Source organism: Neomonachus schauinslandi, chromosome 7 (assembly GCF_002201575.2).
Source record: "Neomonachus schauinslandi chromosome 7, ASM220157v2, whole genome shotgun sequence".
NCBI lineage: Eukaryota > Metazoa > Chordata > Mammalia > Carnivora > Phocidae > Neomonachus > Neomonachus schauinslandi.
In genome coordinates, this window is record NC_058409.1 from 46371483 (window position 1) to 46390544 (window position 19062).

The 19062-nt window shown below is 36.9% G+C and overlaps 1 protein-coding gene across 1 annotated transcript in view; it reads left to right on the forward strand.

Annotated features, from left to right (window-relative positions):
- The window catches only part of CWC27 (CWC27 spliceosome associated cyclophilin), a 200045-nt gene that overhangs the window by 32039 nt on the left and 148944 nt on the right, over positions 1-19062 (forward strand). Inside the window, exons 10-11 of the mRNA XM_021702127.2 lie at positions 899-932; positions 1527-1681. Coding sequence (XP_021557802.1) covers positions 899-932; positions 1527-1681 — 189 coding nt within the window. The remainder of the gene's footprint in view (positions 1-898; positions 933-1526; positions 1682-19062) is intronic.

The following is a 19062-nucleotide window of genomic DNA, read 5'->3' on the forward strand; positions in this document are numbered from 1 at the left end:
GAGGGCAAGAGAACCTCAAGCGGACTCCCCACTGAGTGCAGAGCCCAGCATGGGGCTCAGTCTCACATCCCTGAGATCACGACCTGAGCAGAAATCTGGCCCCTTTCATTTCATCTTGCTATCTATTTCTGTTGAAATAATTAAATTTAAATTTAATTGCTAAGCTTAAATCTTGGGATAGTTTGAATAGGAAACGGTTTGCTTTAAAAGTTTAATGTTTAATTCAAAGTTACTTTGTTAGCTTTTTCCTTAAAGCATTTTTGTGCCAGTTGGTATGATAGGTAAACAAGGCAGAGTTGAAAGGTTTTGTGAAGTCACCACATTTTAGACCAATCCATTGAGTAGTTATTTCTTATATATTTTAGTAGTTAACAGAAAATGTCTATCTCTGTTTCTCTTGGAGAAGGGAAGATGTCTTACTGTTAAATACAATTGCACATGATATATTGGGCCAGTGTCTCAAAGGGGGATTAAAATGCTATTGCACTGAGTTTAGCTTGTTTTAAAAAATTCTATTTAAAAAAAGTCTTTTCTTAATATCCTTGTATTTGAAGGATTTGTTTTTTTCAGCCAGAGTACATCAAGCCAGTGGAAGAAATTGTTTACTGTAGTCCTTTGTTCATAAAAACAGCACCGTTGGTTGTTGTTTGCTTTTTTCTGTTAATTCTAGTGAATTCATATGTATGCTCATGGAGCATACTTCTTACTCTATTTGTAAAAATGACTCTTTTGTAGAATGTTTCTATTCTACAATTCCATTCTGAAATTCCTATGTTGAAATAGGTTTTGAACTGTTGATCCTAGCAAAATATTCTAAATTTTGAATAATCCTAAAATTTGCATAATTTTAGTAGTTTCACTTTGAAGCTAAAATTTTCTTGTTTCATTCTTTTTGTAGTGAAAAAGGTGATGCAGTAGGAGATTCAGCTAAAGTAAGTATTAGTTTTAATATATAGTTTGAACAACTAATAGAAAATGTTTATAAAATCTTAATTTTTTTCCTTAAAAGGTAGTGTATGTTACTTCTATAATTATATATTTAAAATTTTGAAAAAACTTAAGGAGGATTCTGAGAAGTAATTGGTATGACTGAGATTATAGGAAGAAATCTCAGCTTCTCCACCTCCTCCTCATTCTACTTGAATTAATCTCTGGTTGCAGTCAGTATGCTGGCCAACTGCCTGCAGAAGCCACATTTCCCACTGGGAAAGAATAGGAATGTAGATGGACACAATATCCTGGGTGATACAGAAGGAATACAGCCCGTGTTGCACAGAAGGGCTGTGGGTTAAGTGAGCAAACACCCCTTATTTGGGTATCCCATACTTACATAGTTGGCCTAGAGCAGACCCCAGGAGTATTCCCACCTGGAACAGATTCTTCAAGCCCTTACTAATTCAAGACAAGACAAAACAAAACAAAAAACAAAACTGGCCTAGAATGCAATGAGGAGAGTCTCGGATGGATCTCTGGGGGTTTAAGGGGAAATGGGATGCCTGGCAAATACTCCACTTCAATCTCTACAGGATGGAGAATATGAAGGTGCAGAGCATGATGAATATATTGATGGTGATGAGAAGAATCTAATGAGAGAAAGAATTGCAAAAAAGTTAAAAAAGGACACAAGTGGAAATGTTAAGTCAGCTGGAGAGGGAGAAGTGAAGAAATCAGTTAGCCGCAGGTGAGTCAATTACTGTGCTTCTGGGTGTCAGTTTGTCTTCTTATATACTTCACTTTAAATTAGTATTAAGTCCTCTATTCAACTTATTTTTTTAAACACTATTTTCATAATGTTTGATATGTGTACCATTTGTATGTTAGCCTGTTTGGAGGCCTAAAATAGACCAGTTTTAAAGTACTTACAGCAATGGTCCCATGAGTCAAATTCTTCTTCATTTCTTTCTAATCTCTTCTTTAAAAGCCTCTAAATTTTTATATGTGGGGTAAACAACATATTAGTTAGATATGGAAGGCTGTGTTTGTTTAATATGAATATGAACAGTAGAGTATTGTATAGAATGAAAAGAGAAGTCCTCAGATTTAGGTGAGTAAAATTTGCCAGAATTGGTTATGAAAGTATGTGGGCCTGAGAACATTCTTTAATATCTTTTGATTTATACTATATACCTCTTCTAATCTCAGTGGTATCAAAAAAATTTCAGGAAATGTCTGATGATAAAGAGTTGTTGAGTTTTGTGACTCCTGAAATTCAATGTAATTAAAAAACTCTCCTTTGTGATTCTGTTATTACAACTGTATGGTATACGTTTTAAATAATATTGCTTTAAAGATTTTATTTTTATTATTTATTTGAGAGAGAGAGAGAGAGTGCACCCACAGAGAGAGAGTGAGAGTGAGAAGAAGGAGCCGGATGCGGGGCTTGATCCCAGGACCCTGGGATCATGACTGTAGCCAAAGTGAGATGCTTAACCGACTGAGCCACCCAGGCACTCCTAAATAATATTGCTTTATAAATGTTTTCAGGGTGCCTGGGTGGCTCAGTGGGTTAAGTGTCTCATTTTGACTACAGTCATGATCTCAGGGTCCTGGGATCGAGCCCTGTGTCAGGCTCCCCACTCAGCGGGGAATCTGCTTCTCCTTATCCCTCTCCCTCTGCCCTTCCCACCACTCGTTCTTTATCTCAAATAAATAAATAAAATCTTTAAAAATGTTTTCTTTGGATCGCCTACATTTGGGGATAAGATAGATGTAACTACATATAAACAATATTCTTTTTTTCTGCTATTTCTCAACTTCATATAGAAAAACTTTAAAAAAATGAAAAACATTTCCATGTTTTCATTGCTTCACTCCCTCAGTTTTTTCCTTTATGTAACCAGAAAAGTAATTCCCAGAAATTCGCACTGATGGTATGAACTTTTATATTCAGAAATAGTATTTAACTGTAGTAGAATACCTTTGGGCCACTATTGACAATATTTTAGTGCTTATACATCACATCAGCTCAGTAACTTTAAGTCAGATTACATATACAATCAATATATTTTTTCTCCCTCTCTCATTCAAGACATGCGTTTTCTGATTGTTAAGAGCTATGAATTTTTTAAAGATTAGGTTTATAATGTGACAAAAAATACATTTTCAGTTTTTTTAAAGATTTATTTATATTTAGAGAGAGAGAGAGCACATGCATGAGTGGGGAGGGGTGGGGAGGAGCAGAGGGAAAGGGAGTGAGAGAATCTCAAACAGACTCTGCACTGAGCACAGAGCCTGACACAGGGCTCCATCTCAAAACCCTGAGATCATGACCTGAACCGAAACCAAGAGTCGGATGCTGAACCAACTGAGCCACACAGGTGCCCCCATTTTTAGTTTTTAATAGATGAAACAAATAGTTGTTATGTTTAAGTGCATAATTCCTCAATTCTACTGTCTTATTGGCTTTAATACAATTTCCAATACTTATATACCCTGTAATTAGTATAACTTATAATTTAGCAAAGCTGAATTTTCTTTAAGAACTAAATAAAGCTTATTTGGCAAAATTTGCCTTAATAAATAGTGAAAACACCAAAACATCTAATTTTTTTTTTTAAGATTTATTTATTTATTTGACAGAGAGAGACACAGCGAGAGAGGGAACACAAGCAGGGGGAGTGGGAGAGGGAGAAGCAGGCTTCCCGCCGAACAGGGAGCCTGATGCGGGGCTCGATCCCAGGACCCTGGGATCATGACCTGAGCCAAAGGCAGACGCTTAATGACTGAGCCACCCAGGCGCCCCTAAAACATCTAATTTTTTTAAAGATTTATTTATTTATTAGAGAGAGAGACCATGCAGATGAGTTGGGAGAGGGGCAGAGGGAGAAAGAGAGAAAATCCCAAGTAGACTCCCCGCCGAGCGTGAAGCCCAACCCAGAGCTCCATCACAGGACCCTGATATCATGACCTGAGCCAAAATCAAGAGTGGGATGCTTAACCGACTGAGACATTCAGGCACCCCCAAAACATCTATTTTTAACTGTTTCCCTCTTCCCCCAGATTTTTCAATATTCACATCCTTCTTCCACCTTCTAGCCTACCTCTCCTGCCTACAAAGAGAAGTAAAAGAAAAATAAGGAGATCAGGATAGAGGAGAAAGTAGGGAATTTCAAAGGGAAAATACAGTTTTTCACTTTTACCTAGAAATATCCATGTTTGTCTCATGACCACTTGAGTGTAAAAACATTCCAAAATTATTAGTGCTTTTGGTTAGTTATACCAGCTTCATTATAGTTTAAGTCTCAAGTTAATTTTATGTTAAAAAAAAAAACAGAAAAATCTCTAAGAGTCTTAAAAAATTGTAATGTGGTAAAAAAAAAAAAAAGATAGTTAATTTAAAGGAATATCACTACTCAGTCTAAGTTGAATTATAATGGGTATAGCTGCCAGCCAGATAGGATGTCCATGTGAAATCATTATCTATTCAAATATTCAGCCTTTTCATCTGCGTGTGCTAGAAGTAGTCCATTATCCTTCAGTCATTTTCTGATTCAAGCAATAAGATCAGGGAATAGACTAGCCTACCAGTGCTTTAGGCAAGGAGTATAATTTTACTGAAAATTTGTGGTATTGCTTCTGTTGGTTAAGAAACATCTGGACCCTGTTAAAGCTGTTTATCACTTTGGATGTTAAATCTACAAGCAGGTTTGTTGAGTACTTAATGTGTAAGCTGGGGGATGGTATTTAACAATATAATTTTCAACAAATTTACACAGAGTAGAATCTTTTCCTAATAATGTATTCTCAGCAGTGTCTCCAGTTGTTAACACTATTGAAAACTGGTTAGGAGTTGAAGAGAAAAAAAGTCCAAAGCACTTCCTACCTTCTCTCCTTTCTTTTCTCTCATTATACCTATTTTGACTTCATAGGATTTATGTCCCTTTCCTCCTCCTTTACTAAGTGTGTTAGTCTCACTCTCTCATCCAGCCCATCTTCTTTAAGCCTGTACCTTCACTACTGGATGCTGATGAGCAGAATCACACAACCATGTACAAGTCCAGCCTTAGCTGTGCCTCCATTGCTTCTTCATTTCCCACCCCCCACAGTGCTTAGTTCAAACCTGGAACTCACTGTCTCTTACCAGATCACCTGGCTTCCTGCTCTGTGAAATAAGAGTAACTCCTTCCACTCATTCTTTTCCTTTCCCCTGACTACCTTTGAGACTAATTCTTAGTTCCTTCTCCTCTGCTGCAAAGGGAGAGGAATCTCTCTACCCAAAGTGATTCCATCCTCTTTTCCATCTTTAGTTTTCTCTCTTCACTGGTTTCTTTCCTTCAGCTTACGAATAGACTTAAATCTCTCCCAGCATTCAAGAGTAAAAACAAACAAAACCATTCCATTTTATTTCCTGTCCCCACCTTACTACTTCCCATTTATTTCTAAATACCCATCAGTTAGCTTCTCCCTCATCATTCCACTGAAACTACTCTCACTAAGGCCTTCTAATTGACAAATCTAATGGCTTCTTTGTAATTTTTGTTTTTCTTGGTGTCTCTGCTGTGGAATTTTGGGCATTTTTTTTTTATCTCTTGTCTCTTGAAGCCCATTTTGTTCGGGGACTTTGCTACTTAAATTGTGATCTGTAGACCAGTAGCATTAGTATCACTTGGGAAATAGTTAGAAATGCTGAGTTTCAGGCCCTGTTCCACACTTGAGGAATCAATCTGCATTTTAACAAGAACCCCAGCTGATCCGTATGCACACTAACTTTTGAAAAGCACTCCTCTAGAATACTAATTTTTATTCCCCCTGTTACTGGACTAGTTCAAGTTTATATATCATTTTACCTCCAAGGTCAGCAATTTGGTAGTACCATCTCTGACTCCTCGGGGCATACGTATTACACCTTTCCTACAAGCCTGTGATAGTATGAAATTAGCTTATGCCTTTATTTCCTTCCTTGTGTACCCTTATACTGTAACCTTCTTGAAGTTAACTTTCTTGAAGGTAGAAGTTATATCCATTTATGTTTGTATTTCTATGGTCAAACATCAGAGGTACCCAAATATTTGTATAAAAGAATTAACAACATCAAAATTATTGAATCTTTCTTTGACAAATCACTTACACCTCTAGATCTTGTAAGTAACTTGCTTGTATTTATCACATGGGATTTATTGGTTTACCTATCTATCCCTTGCCTAGACTAAATTCCTTCAGAGATTGTGTCCTCTTTATCTTTTCTTTTAAAAAAGATTTTATTTATTTGAGAGAGAGAACAAGCAGGGGAGGGGCAGAGGGAGAGGGAGAAGCAAACTCCCTACTGGGCAGGGAACGAGATGCAGGGCTTGATCCCGATCATGACCTGAGCCGAAGGCAGATGCTTAACCAACCGACTGAGCCACCCAGGTGCCCTGTGTCCTTTTTATCTTTACATCCTCCAAGTCTGGTATAGTAAGTAGATGGTCCTTAAAGTTTGTGTGAGTGGATTAATAAATGAATAAATATATTTGTGATGCATTAGAGGAATGGTTTTTCATTCCCAACTGCCTGTTAGATTCATTGGCGGAACATTCAAAGAAATAATGATGGCTAGGCCCTACTTCCACAGATTCTGAATCATTTGGTCAGAAGTGAAACCTGGACACATCCTCCTTTTTAACTTTTTAGCTTTTAATTGAAGTATGATATACATACAGAATATATTTGTCTTAGCTCTATTTCACAGTGCACATATCACAATTACACAGCTTGCTAAATTTTTACAAACCAAATATACCCATATACCCATCATCCAGATCAAGAAACAGAAAATTCCATCACCCAGAAATCTCCCTCTTGCCCCATTTTGGTTACTTCTCCCCTCACCCCCTCAGAGTAACTGCTTTTCTCACTTCTAAGAACAGATTTTAGTTTAGGGCAACAAAACTTTGTAAAATCTCCCCAGATATACTAATGTGCCTCCAGGGTTAAGAACTCTACTCCCCACCACACACATACTCCCTTGATTACTTCTGAGGTACAGAATAATGTAAAAGTAGATTTTAAAAATCATACTGTCACCTCAGATAATTTTTGCAGTCTAACAGTGATAAGACATTTATATCAACTGAATTTAGTTTTAACCTTTGAAAAACATTGAACGGTCAGTATAGTGGGACTCAAATAATTTTATAAGAAATGAAATATGACCTTTAGTGTTTCTGATGTTTTTAAAAGATAGGTGCTGCTAAAAACCTCAATCAATGTCTTTCAACATTTTCTGTACATTTAGATCACTTGAGAACAGGCTCCACCCCAGACTAAGTCAATCAGAATTTGTGGTACAGGATCATAAGCTTAAGAAAGCACCCCTGGCTATTCTAATATGCACTCAAGGTTAATTGTAAGTTTGGGATTATTTGGAGTTTGTCTTTTGGAAAATCCTATTTTAAAAGTTGATTGTAAAGAATTATTTTTTTGCCTGTAGATGGAGCCCAACTTCTGCAAGTTAATCCTGTAAACCAAACTGAATTGTCTGCCCTACTATTTTTTAACATCTGTATATTGATTCATAGTAAATGACCAAAGAGTAAAATCAGATGTAACAGGCAGACCAAATAGTTAGAAATCAATGGTTTGTTGTGGTGATTATAATCATTATGGAAATTCAGTCTTTGTGTAATTTCTATCAAATGTAATTGTATTGTGATTACTCTTCTGAATTATTCTCATCAAATTGAAATATAAATCAAAAATACTAACACATATCCTCAAATTATAGTCATCAAACATTTGATAGAAATGTTTCAAGGTTAACTAGAATGGTATTCGTGGGCGCCTGGGTGGCTCAGTTGGTTAAGCAACTGCCTTCGGCTCAGGTCATGATCCTGGAGTCCCAGGATTGAGTCCCGCATCAGGCTCCCTGCTCAGCAGGGAGTCTGCTTCTCCCTCTCCCGCTCCCCCCTCTTGTGCTCTCTCTCTCTCTCAAATAAAAAAAAAAAAAATCTTAGAATGGTATTCGTTTTGGTTTTTGATCAGCTATGTTCTGTTTATCCATATTTAGCTGACCTTCTTCATAAAACAACTCTCTTATTTGGTAAAATTCAGTGGAATTTGTATTTTAGTTATGACCTGTGTTAGTTGACTGAATATGAAATATCATTATTATGATAGCACCAGGAATTTAGATATGGATATTGAAGTTGAAATTGAGATTAAAGATCTGATGAGTTGGATTGAACTTTAAATTATGAAGCAAGGGAAAATGTAGTCATAAATACCTCTTGAGTATACTCCCTGAGGCCTGGGTGAACACCCAAATTAGATATTGCCAATTGTCATCTCTCAAGTGTCTCTTTGTTGGGTCTAACATGTTACTAGGATTTCTTACTTCCCAGGATTTCTAGCCTTCTCAAAAACATTTGTAACTTTTCTCTCAGCCTTGGGGAATGTCTTAGTCTTAATATGATCCTCATAGGAAGTACAAATTCAAAACGATAATACAGTATTTAAATTTCAAAAATTTAGAAGATAGTGGGACACCTGGGTGGCTCAGTTGGTTAAGTGTCTGCCTTTGGCTCAGGTCATGATCTCAGGGTCCTGGGATCATGACCCGAGCCGAAGGTAGACGCTTAACGACTGAGCCACCCAGGTTCCCCATTACAGTACAAATTTTAAAAGATAATAACAAAGATTGAAATCCACAAGTATTTTAATGACTCTGTATGAACCATTAGAATCATCATCTATAAGATCCTCCTCTTCCTCTCATTAGAACATTTACAAGCAAGGAGTACCTTAACCATTTAGAGCATTTCTGCTTCCTTTTACCTTCCTTTGCTCTGAGATGTACTGAAGCAGATGGTAAAAAATAGGAAGAGAAAGAAATGTGAGATCTATATAGTGGGTAACTGGTCTCTGAATAAAGAAAATTTGCAGTTACTATTTCTTTGGTATGGAGTAGTACTGGTCCAATTACTGTATTTTCAGGAGATATTCGGGTTCATCAGCAGATACTAAGCTTTGGAGCACTCCTAATTTTAATGCGGTTTGCATGGTAACTTGTCCTAGACCTTGATTTTTATTTTTTGTATGTTCTCTCCTAAGCAGTAATCCTATTCTCAAACACATGCTGCTCCTCTTGCCAGACACTACAGGAACTGCTATGTGCCAGCCAGTGCCAGACTCCCAGAACATGAAAACAAAGGAGAAATGATTTCTGTCTGCAAACATTCATCATATAGTGTAAAAGTGACATTATAAACAATGATCACAATTCGGAGCACTTGACAAGTACTCTAAGAGACATGCATGCAAATTATTAAGGATGTTAAGTAGGCAATATATATTTCTGGAACAGATCAAAATACCAGGTCAAAAAAGAGTTGAATGTAAAATTGCCATTTTTGTAGATCAAGAACAGTTAAATATTAGCAATTTCATAAGTTATACCCGAATGCTAATAAGATAAACCATTATTTGGAGGCACTATTGGAAAGAAATAACATTTTAGCATGAAGGCCAGTCCTTTAAATTAGTGTTGTATAATCCCCCAATGTAGGCTAGACAGTTTATTTTACTGCCTTTACCTATTACATTTTAAATTTTGGAATAGTAACAATTATAATATAAACCATACTATCATTTGGCATTTTTGGCAAGCTTCCATTTTTCTTCTCTTTGGGTCTTTATAGCAAGGATTTTTGGATATTCTGAACAAAAGTGTTTCTTGGGCTATTTGAAATAAAAAACCACTTTTAAAATGCCCAGGTAGTTCACTGAGAACCTTAATCCACCTTAATCCACATCCAAGGGATCACCTTCAAAATAAAAGAAAAAAAAATCCTTGAACTTCAGTTATATACTTCAGAAATACGACAACCCTACTGTTTTTACAGTTAGATTTCAAATGGCAGACAAGAAGCAGTGAAATGCACACGTGGGGGAGATTCTCCTGTCAAAATGGAGAAGAGGTATTTGCATCTCTTTAGAATTACCCTTGAGAGTTATATTCCATTGATCTGGTAGTATAAGTTGTTTTTGGAGAATGCAATTGTACATTTGAAATGCAGTGTTGAGATTATATGCAAAAAACATTCTTAAAGTTATTCAAGCATTTGAGGAAGTGTTCCCTACCCTGGAAATCTAGTCACATTGAAGAGTTTTGAAATTCATTGCTTTCCTACTTTCCTTGTCTATACTTTGTGAATTTACCTATAAATTAAATTGGCAAGTATACGGGTGCCTGGGTGGCTTGGTCGGTTAAGTGTCTGACTCTTGGTTTTGGCTCAGGTCATGATCTCAGGGTCCTGAGATCGAGCCCTGTGTCGCTATTCCAAAATTCTTTCCCTCTTCCTCTCCTTACCCCTCTACCCCTCCCCCTACTCACACACGCTCTCTCGCTCTCTCTCTCAAATAAATAAATAAAATCTTTAAAAAAAAATAAATTGGCAGGTATAATTTGGATAAAATACACAACAAAGAGGCCACTCAAGATGCAAAGATCTTTGTTTAACACAAAGTTAAAAGCACTTGAAGTTACACACGGGCCTGAGGGAGATCTATAATTAGTGATTCTATTTTTTCTTTCTCTAGTTTTCTCTCTGGATCCTTTCCCCCCTAACCGTTCAGGGATTTTACCACCTTTCAGTTATGGCTTTGCTTATGCACAATGAGTTCCTCCTTTGTACCAGGCACTGTGCTAGGTCCTAGGATGCTGAGATTAGTAAGTCTGAGTTTCTTTACAGGTTGCTTAGTGTCTAGTAAAGGGAGACAGTTGTATGAACAGATGAGGGCTGTGATTATTCCTAGATGCTCTAGGCAGACAGTTGTTGTTATTCCACAAATATTTCTTGTTCTATAGTGTTACCGCTTTGCCAAGTCAATTTATGTCTCTAATTTGACCTCCATAACAAAGCTACAAAGTATAGTCTATATTATGATTCTCATTTTAAAAGTAAAGAAAACTAGACTTAAAGAGGTTAAGTGTTTGTGTGTAGAAAGTGGCAAATCTGGTCCTTGAAACTGCTGTGGCCTGACCCCTCTCCAGGGCCCAGAGAAGGGTTGGCCGGGGCCAGATCATATGTGTCCAGCTGACATGTAACTCTCACATGGGATGTTTGTAGCAAAGGTATGACATCGTGTTAGAAATATTATTCTATATGAGTGTAGGGGATGGATTGGAGGAAGGAGACCGAAACAGAAAGACATTATTACATTAGTCCAAAGGAGAGGTAATAAGGGTCTCATTCACTAAAGTAGTATCTATGGGGATGGATTTAGAGATAATAAGGAGGTAACAGGTTTGGATATAGGAGACCCAAAGGAAAAAGATATACTCCAGATGACTCCTATGTTTCTGGCTTAGATAACTTGGCTGAGTGGTGGTGATAAGTATTGGGATAGGAGCTCTAGATGTTCCTAAGGCTCCCCTCAGACATTCTCGTCCTTTTAGTCCTTCCTGACATTCTTCAATGCCCTACATATAAACATACTGAATTGCTTCCTTTATTAGTCAGCTTAAGTTAGGTTATGCTATGGTAACAAACAATCCCCATATCTTAGTGGGTTAAAACTAATGTTTGTTCTCTTGTTCTGGCTACATCGAGCAAGATCTGTAGATAGACTCCCCATCACTTACATTCACGGGCCCAGAATGAAGGAGAAGCCTCTTGCTGAGAGGCACAGCAGAAGGAAAAGAGTGACGATGGAATCATATGCTAGCTCTTAAAGCTTCTGCTTAGACATGGCATCCATCACTTCACCATTTCATTGGTGAGAGCACGTGATGTGGCCAAACCTGGTATGGTGAAGTATAAACCTTTCCCAAGGAGGAGCAGTGTATGCTTAGAAACAGTAATGTAATCTCCAGGCTTTGTGCTTTAACCAGGAATTGCTGTAAATGCCTGTGACTGTGTAATAAATTTAGTCATCATCTTCCTGGTGGACAGGACAAAAAAAGATATAATAAACATTACTTAACTGCCATTATCTGAATTTTAAAAAGAAAGGTATCACTTCCTAATTATCACATACTTTTTAAAAGTTATAAAATTCTAAAAGAAATTCTGTCTTATCTATCTTTCCACAAGGGGTGGAGAAGAGCACAATGACTATCTTCCACGAGTTTCACAGAAGATGCAGAAACACTTCATATATACATAACATTAAATCATAACTTTCTTATTAGATATCTTAAGGATCCTTTCGTTGTAGGGAATAGAAACCTACTAAGAAAAAACTCATATTTTTCTATAAAGGGATTTTACATATAAACTGAAGGGATTTCTGCATAAAGGAATAGAGGGAGTTGCACAGAATCCAGATAAAAGAATTGCATGCAAGCCTGACAGGAACGTTCTGTTACTTTCTACAGTCTTGTGTTTTCTTTGTAGGGCTCTAGCCTATTGTCTCTTGCAGTTCAGCCCTTCAGAAGTAAATTGACTTTATTTCTGTGTCCCAAAGCCTGACTCTCCAGAGAGAAAATCTTACTGGCTTGGCTTGGGTTAGCTATCCATTTATGTCATCGGAGAGGACAGTGATGGTGGAGGGGGCTCTTAGAAAGCCATGAGATATGTAGGTGTGACAGAGATGGCTTGTCCCTCCATCATCTACTTCCCTTCGTATTTAGTAATGAGAACCCAGATATTTAGCTGGACTCATGACTGCCTCATTAAAACACATTCACCACACTCCTTTGTAGCAAGGCAAGGCCTTGTGACCAAATTCTGGCTAATGAGATGAAACAGATAGTATCAGACTTTCAGGCAGTCTTTTCTAAAGGAAAGAGGGAAGGGGCTAGCCTTGGTGGAATAAAGAGGTTGAAAGAGCCTGGGTCCTTGAAGACCTCATGGAGCCACAATTCTAGCTTGGATTGCCTATCTGGAGTTGTTGGATATGGGATAAAATAACATTCAAGTTATATAAAGCCACATTATTTGGAGTTTCTATTAAGTGTAACAGAACCTAAACCTAACTGATACAGTAAGGCTGTTTCTTCCAGGGTTATGAGTAGGGTAGGTTCTCTAAGATGGGAATGTGGGCAGAGAGGAAATGAAGAGCTATTTCATTATTTTTAATAGACTTAGTTGGTTTTCATCTTGTTCCTGGAAGAAAATCATATTAATTAATAACACCCAATGTCTTCTCTGCTCTTCTCACTTTTGGCTGATCACCCTGCTCCTTATTTTATTATGAAAACAGAAGTTGTGAGAGAAATTCCTCATTTTCCCACCAACAGTGTATCCATCTGCATCTGAAATTCTCATATGCTTCTGGCAAAGGCAACCGCTTTACTCTGTGCTCTGGTCCTCACACCCTTCCCTTTTTTACACACTTTGGCCAAGCTGTTATCCACCTTACTCTTGTGGCTCACTTCAAATGCGGCATATTGTCCTTCTTGCTGTTTCATGGACACACCAAGCTCATTCTTTTTTCAGGCCTTTTTCAGTTACCTTCAGGTAACTTTGGGTTACCTCAGCTTGAAAGTTTCTTCTCTAAGATAATCTTAGTAACCATTCCTTCTCTTCATTCAGTTCCTTGCTCAAACATCGTCTTTTCAGACCACACTATTTAAAATAATTCCCTCCATGCCTATCAGGGGTACATATCCAAATAACCAAGACAAACTTTTAAAATTTGTTTGGCTTTTACAAAATGCATCTGCTAGGATCCACACCCTTCAAAAAACAAAAACAACAAACAAACAAAAAATTCATCAGTAGTGCTAGGATGTGATTGGCTCATAGTTTTTGCAGCCAAATAATTAGTGATGGAAGTACACACATTACTTAGCCTTTTCCTATATGGTGGGAGCATAGGTAAATAAAGGTAAATGAGGTTTAGAATAAAGTTTGAATGCAGATATCCGTCTTTTTCAAAACTAGGATCAGATGTTTGCAGAAGGCAAGGTCATTCTATTCTAGGGACACAAAGTAAGAGGGTCTCTTCTCCCAACCATCATCAGTTTTCTACAAGTTCTATAACTTTTTAAAGAACCGTTACCAAATTTATTTCATCAACATTAATCTAAAAGAGTGGATTTTGTTCTGTTTTGTTCACCTTATCGAATCTTTGCCTTTATTTGAGCTTGTCTTTTTAAAAGTAGACAATATGAACTATTTAGTAATGACCTACTTTGAAGAGGGATCTCACAGATTTCATTACAGTTCTTTCCTACCTTTTTGCCAACTTTGATACATTAGTAATATTTGATCTCTCTTCTCTCCTTGGTCTTTCTTGTTTAGATATTGCTACACCGTGTGTATTAGTTCATTCAGTGTATTTGTGTATTCATGTTGATTTCAATGTATTTACTATTTAAATGCACCTATGTGAGTGTTAAACCTTAAATAGGATTTCCATTATTATTTTGAAGTATATCAGAGGCTTACTGGATTTTATGTAATTTCGTATTTATTATTCTTCTACTCACTTAAATTTCTCTTTTATTTTAAAGATCTTTAATACATTTTCCTGGTATTGCTCATTGCTAATTTTGTCATGTCAAGTAGTCTGCTTTCTGTTTTAAAATTTATAGTGTTGATTTAGCTACTTCTTTAAAGAATTATTTTGTTTAAACAGTCTCAAATTTGTTATATGATAATGGGTAGGTTTCTGTTCCTACTGAGAAGTACTTTTCTTATGGTCAAAGGCAGATATTAATTGGCATATGAGCTTATGTACAAAATCCTTTCTCTATAATTTGTATTTTCAGTTTACACACGCACGCATGTACACACACACACACACAGTCAACAGACAGGAAGCTAGATCTGTTCTTCGCTGTATATCTGATTTTCTGGATTCTGTGAAAAAGAATGTTTTCTTAATTATGAAAATTGTATAATGACTTCCTGCCAGTTTTTCTTCCTTTTAGATAAGCATTTACTTTTTTAGACTTATTAATCATTACAAATCAATAGAAAATTTCTGGATATGCTTATTTGTTCACAATATTGACTGTAACTTGAAATAATCTTAAAGACAGTCTTTGTTAAAGGGAATTAAAAAGAAAACCGCTTGGCTTGGCTTCGGAGAGTTTAGAAAGATACCGTGTAGGCCTTATACAAAAACTAGAGTGTTAGAGTCCTTGTATTTTATATCGTGCTGCTATGTGATAAGACTCAGTTTTAGTTGTAGGGTATATGTACTTGCTCGGTCACCTAGATACATAGCTGACCTGTGGAAGTACATTTCGTGTGATAGAAGGTAAGAATGTCTAATCCTGATGCTGCTGGAGAGTGGCCCGGAAATTGAAAGCCAAGATAACATTGCAAAGTTGTTCACCAGCCTTAACTGTTTGGCTTTATGCTCATTATTATATTCTCAGGTAGGATTTGTCAGTAGTCCAGTGAAGTTTTAAAAATTATCTTTTCTTCATTTTATTGTTTTAGCCCATGCTGTGTAGTGTGGAAAGAATTCTGGAACAAAATGTGTTTACATTTTAGTAGATATTTAAAGGTTTTTCTCATAGTTTTTGTAGTAAATGAATTAGTGAGGAAAATACATATATTACTTAACCTTCTCCTGTATGTTGGGAACATAGGTAAGTAAAGGTAAACAGGTTAAAAAGCAGGTCTGGATCTAGATTATCTGTCTTTTCCAGTGCTAAGCTCAGATATTTGCAGAAGATAAGGTCACTCTATTCTAGAAAGACAAAGTGAGAGGGGCGCCTGGGTGGCTCAGTCGTTAAGCGTCTGCCTTCGGCTCAGGTCATGATCCCAGGGTCCTGGGATCGAGCCCCGCATCGGGCTCCCGGCTCAGCGGGGAGCCTGCTTCTCCCTCTCCCACTCCCCCTGCTTGTGTTCCCTCTCTCGCCGTGTCTCTCTCTGTCAAGTAAATAAATAAAATCTTAAAAAAAAAAAAAAAAAGAAAGAAAGAAAGACAAAGTGAGAGAGAGTCCTTTCTCCTAACTAAACTACCTTTGCTTCTAAGCTGTGCCAGTGAATAGCAACAATTTTAAGGAGCAATAAAGGAACATAACACCTGTTATAGTATGTAAACACGGCCTACAACAACACTTAAACACCTAAGAGCCTGGCCTCCAGAGGAGGGTTACAACCTAAAGATGGTGGGCCTACAGCATCACCACTTTAGGTCTTTGGTGCTATGGCTATAAGATGGAAGGATATCTGCATTGGCTTAATTCATGGACTCTTAAGATAATAGAGAGCCTTTTACAATTATAAACTCTTCTATTAACTCAAAATAATTTTCATAAAACACTGATGAAATGCTGTTTATTCCAACAAAAAAGCATAAAAGGAATGTATGAGAAGATTAATATCAGTTTGTTCTTGCTAAAAGTTTTTAAAGTAGCATTTGGAGAATGTTTATAAATTCATACTGTATATATCTTTGAATTATTCTTTTTTAAAACACTGTAGCTGCTGAATTTTAGATGAAGACCTGGCACCTAAACCTAAATAAAATGCTAACAGTTAACCCCCCTCCAAAGCTATAAATTTGCCGTGGAAATATATTATGCCAAAGGGATTCACTTCATCTGGGCTCTTTAAGGTTGAAAACTCAGTTTCAAAGCAGAGCAGCTGCCTAGCCTTAGAATATTATTGCATTCTTTTTCTGTTTCACATTAGTCAGGTTCTGTTTAAGTTTACTTTTTGTTGTTGTTACATTTCTGTTTCTGATTCTTAGAACAGAAGGCAATCCCTCTTTGGAGCTATGATACCTTGAACTATTGTATATTAAGTGTATGCTGTTTACAAAAATCTATAGCATTACATACCTATTAAATCTTACAGAGGGAAAAAAATAGATGGCTACTGGATAGAGAGAGAGATCAATAGAAAGAATACAGAGCCCAGAAATAGACCCACACATACACACATAGAATCAACTGATTGTTGACAAAAGTACAAAGACAGTTTGAGAAATGATAATCTTTTAACAACTGATGTTAGAGTAATTGAGAGTCTGCAAAAAACTGAACATTGACACCTACCTCACACTTTATACAAAAATTAACTTCTAATAGATCATAAACTTAAAAGTAAAACTATTAAGCTTTAAAAGAAAACATAGGAGAAAATCTTTATGAACTTGGATATGCTAATGAGTCTAACAAGACACAATAAGACATGAAGTCCACTGATAAATTGGACTTCATCAAAATTTAAAAAACTTTGGCTCTGCAAAGGATGCTTTTATTTTTTTTTAAAGATTTTATTTATTTATTTGACAGAGACACAGCAAGAGAGGGAACACAAGCAGGGGGAGTGGGAGAGGGAGAACCAGGCTTCTCGCAGAGCAGGGAGCCCGACGCCGGGCTCAATCCCAGTACCCTGGGATCATGACCTGAGCCGAAGGCAGACGCTTAAGGACTGAGCAACCCAGGTGGCCCCAAAGGATGCTTTTAAGTGATGAAAAGACAAGCCACAGACTGGGAAGCAGCATTTGCAAATTACATATCTAATAAGAGACTTGTATCCAGAATATAGAAAGAATTCTGAAAATGCAACACTAAGAAAACAAACCAACTTAAGGAATGGACAAAAGATCTGAACAGATATTTCACCAAAGATATACGAGGCAAGCAGTATATGAAAATGTTATATGTACATCCTTGCTAAAATGGACCACTATTGTAAGCAAGGATTTAAAATTTGTATGTATTACTACTTCACATTTTAGTATATAGTGAATAAGGAGCTAGAAGAAAACAAAGGTTAAAGCTTATGTTTTTCAATCTGGAATTTGACTAATCACATCTACCTACAAGGAACCTAGAGATTAGATTCTAATACTGGCTCTTAGTTTTATATTTTACAGAAAACGTCCGAGTTGCCCACCAAAGCATAGGGACATAGTGGTTTTGCAAAGAGTAGGGGAAGAATGGTGAGGCTAGATGGCTTTCTAATCTTCCTTCAGTGTATTTGCAAAGTTTAACTTACCCAGGATTACTCTCCAAACAATGGACAATCCAGGATTTAAACACAGATATATTTGACTTAACTGCCATATTATACCTCCCCTGAGATGAGGCATAAAGAGTGGGATATAAGAATGGGGGGGGCCAGGATGCAGACAGTACATGCAAAGGCATTGGTGAGAATTTGATATCCTGATAAATGTGGGAACTTACGTACACATGGATGCACATCTGCAGGAATTATGGTAGGAAATATTAGAGGAGTAAACTGGGGCCAATCAAGATGGGCCTTGTATGGCATATTTAGAAACTGGACTTTGTTCTTTAGATGGTGGGAAACAATATAAAAGGTTTAAAATTGGAAAGTGACATGATTAGCTTTTTGTCTTAGAGGAATCATTGTGGTAGTAACATGGAAAATAAGCTGGAAGGAGCCAGGACTAGAGGTTGAGGAGACCGACCAGAAGACTGCTTTAATAGTCCAAGTCCAGGTAAGATATAATGAAAACCCTGACCAAGACAGTATTCTGTTTGCAAGGAAATTTGCATTCAGCATTTTTCCAAACATCTACAATATGCATGTGGTAGATAGAAAGATAAAGATACTCCCATCACCTACAAAAAAGCTCTCAGCTGAGCCAGACAGTATAGCTATCTTGTACACAACGAACTCTATATAAAGCAGAGGCTCAGAGAAAGTACAGTAGCTTCATGGAGGAGGGAGAGATTAATTTTGACTTTAGGGATCAGGAAGTCTGCATGTATGCAAAGTAGATAGCATTAATACTAGGCCTTGAAGAAGGGGTAGAGTTTGAATAAGAGGAAATGGGTGGGAAAGGGAATTTCCAGTAGAGGAAATGGAGAAAAGTACAGCGTGTATTTGAGGAACAATCTGTTGTGAGTAGAGAGGATATAGTTGGAAATAAAGGTGGAAAGATAGGTTGGGACCAGATCATGAGGTACCTTCCAGGACAGTAAAGTGCAAACATAACTCATTTTGCTTGATTTATGTGTTAATTCAAGTGTACAGAAAAACATAGATCAGCTTTTTTTTTCACCTAGAGTACACCAATTTGAAAGACTCAAGGTTGGGTGAATACTGGATTTCTACATTTTGGACAGGAGATACATGAGTAGGAGGGTTTGGTGAGATTACTGTATTAGAGAATTATGTTTATTTTAGTTTTCATAATTTGAAAGTGAACACTAAATCCCTATAGTAAATGAGGTGGTAGTTTAGGGAGAGGAATAAA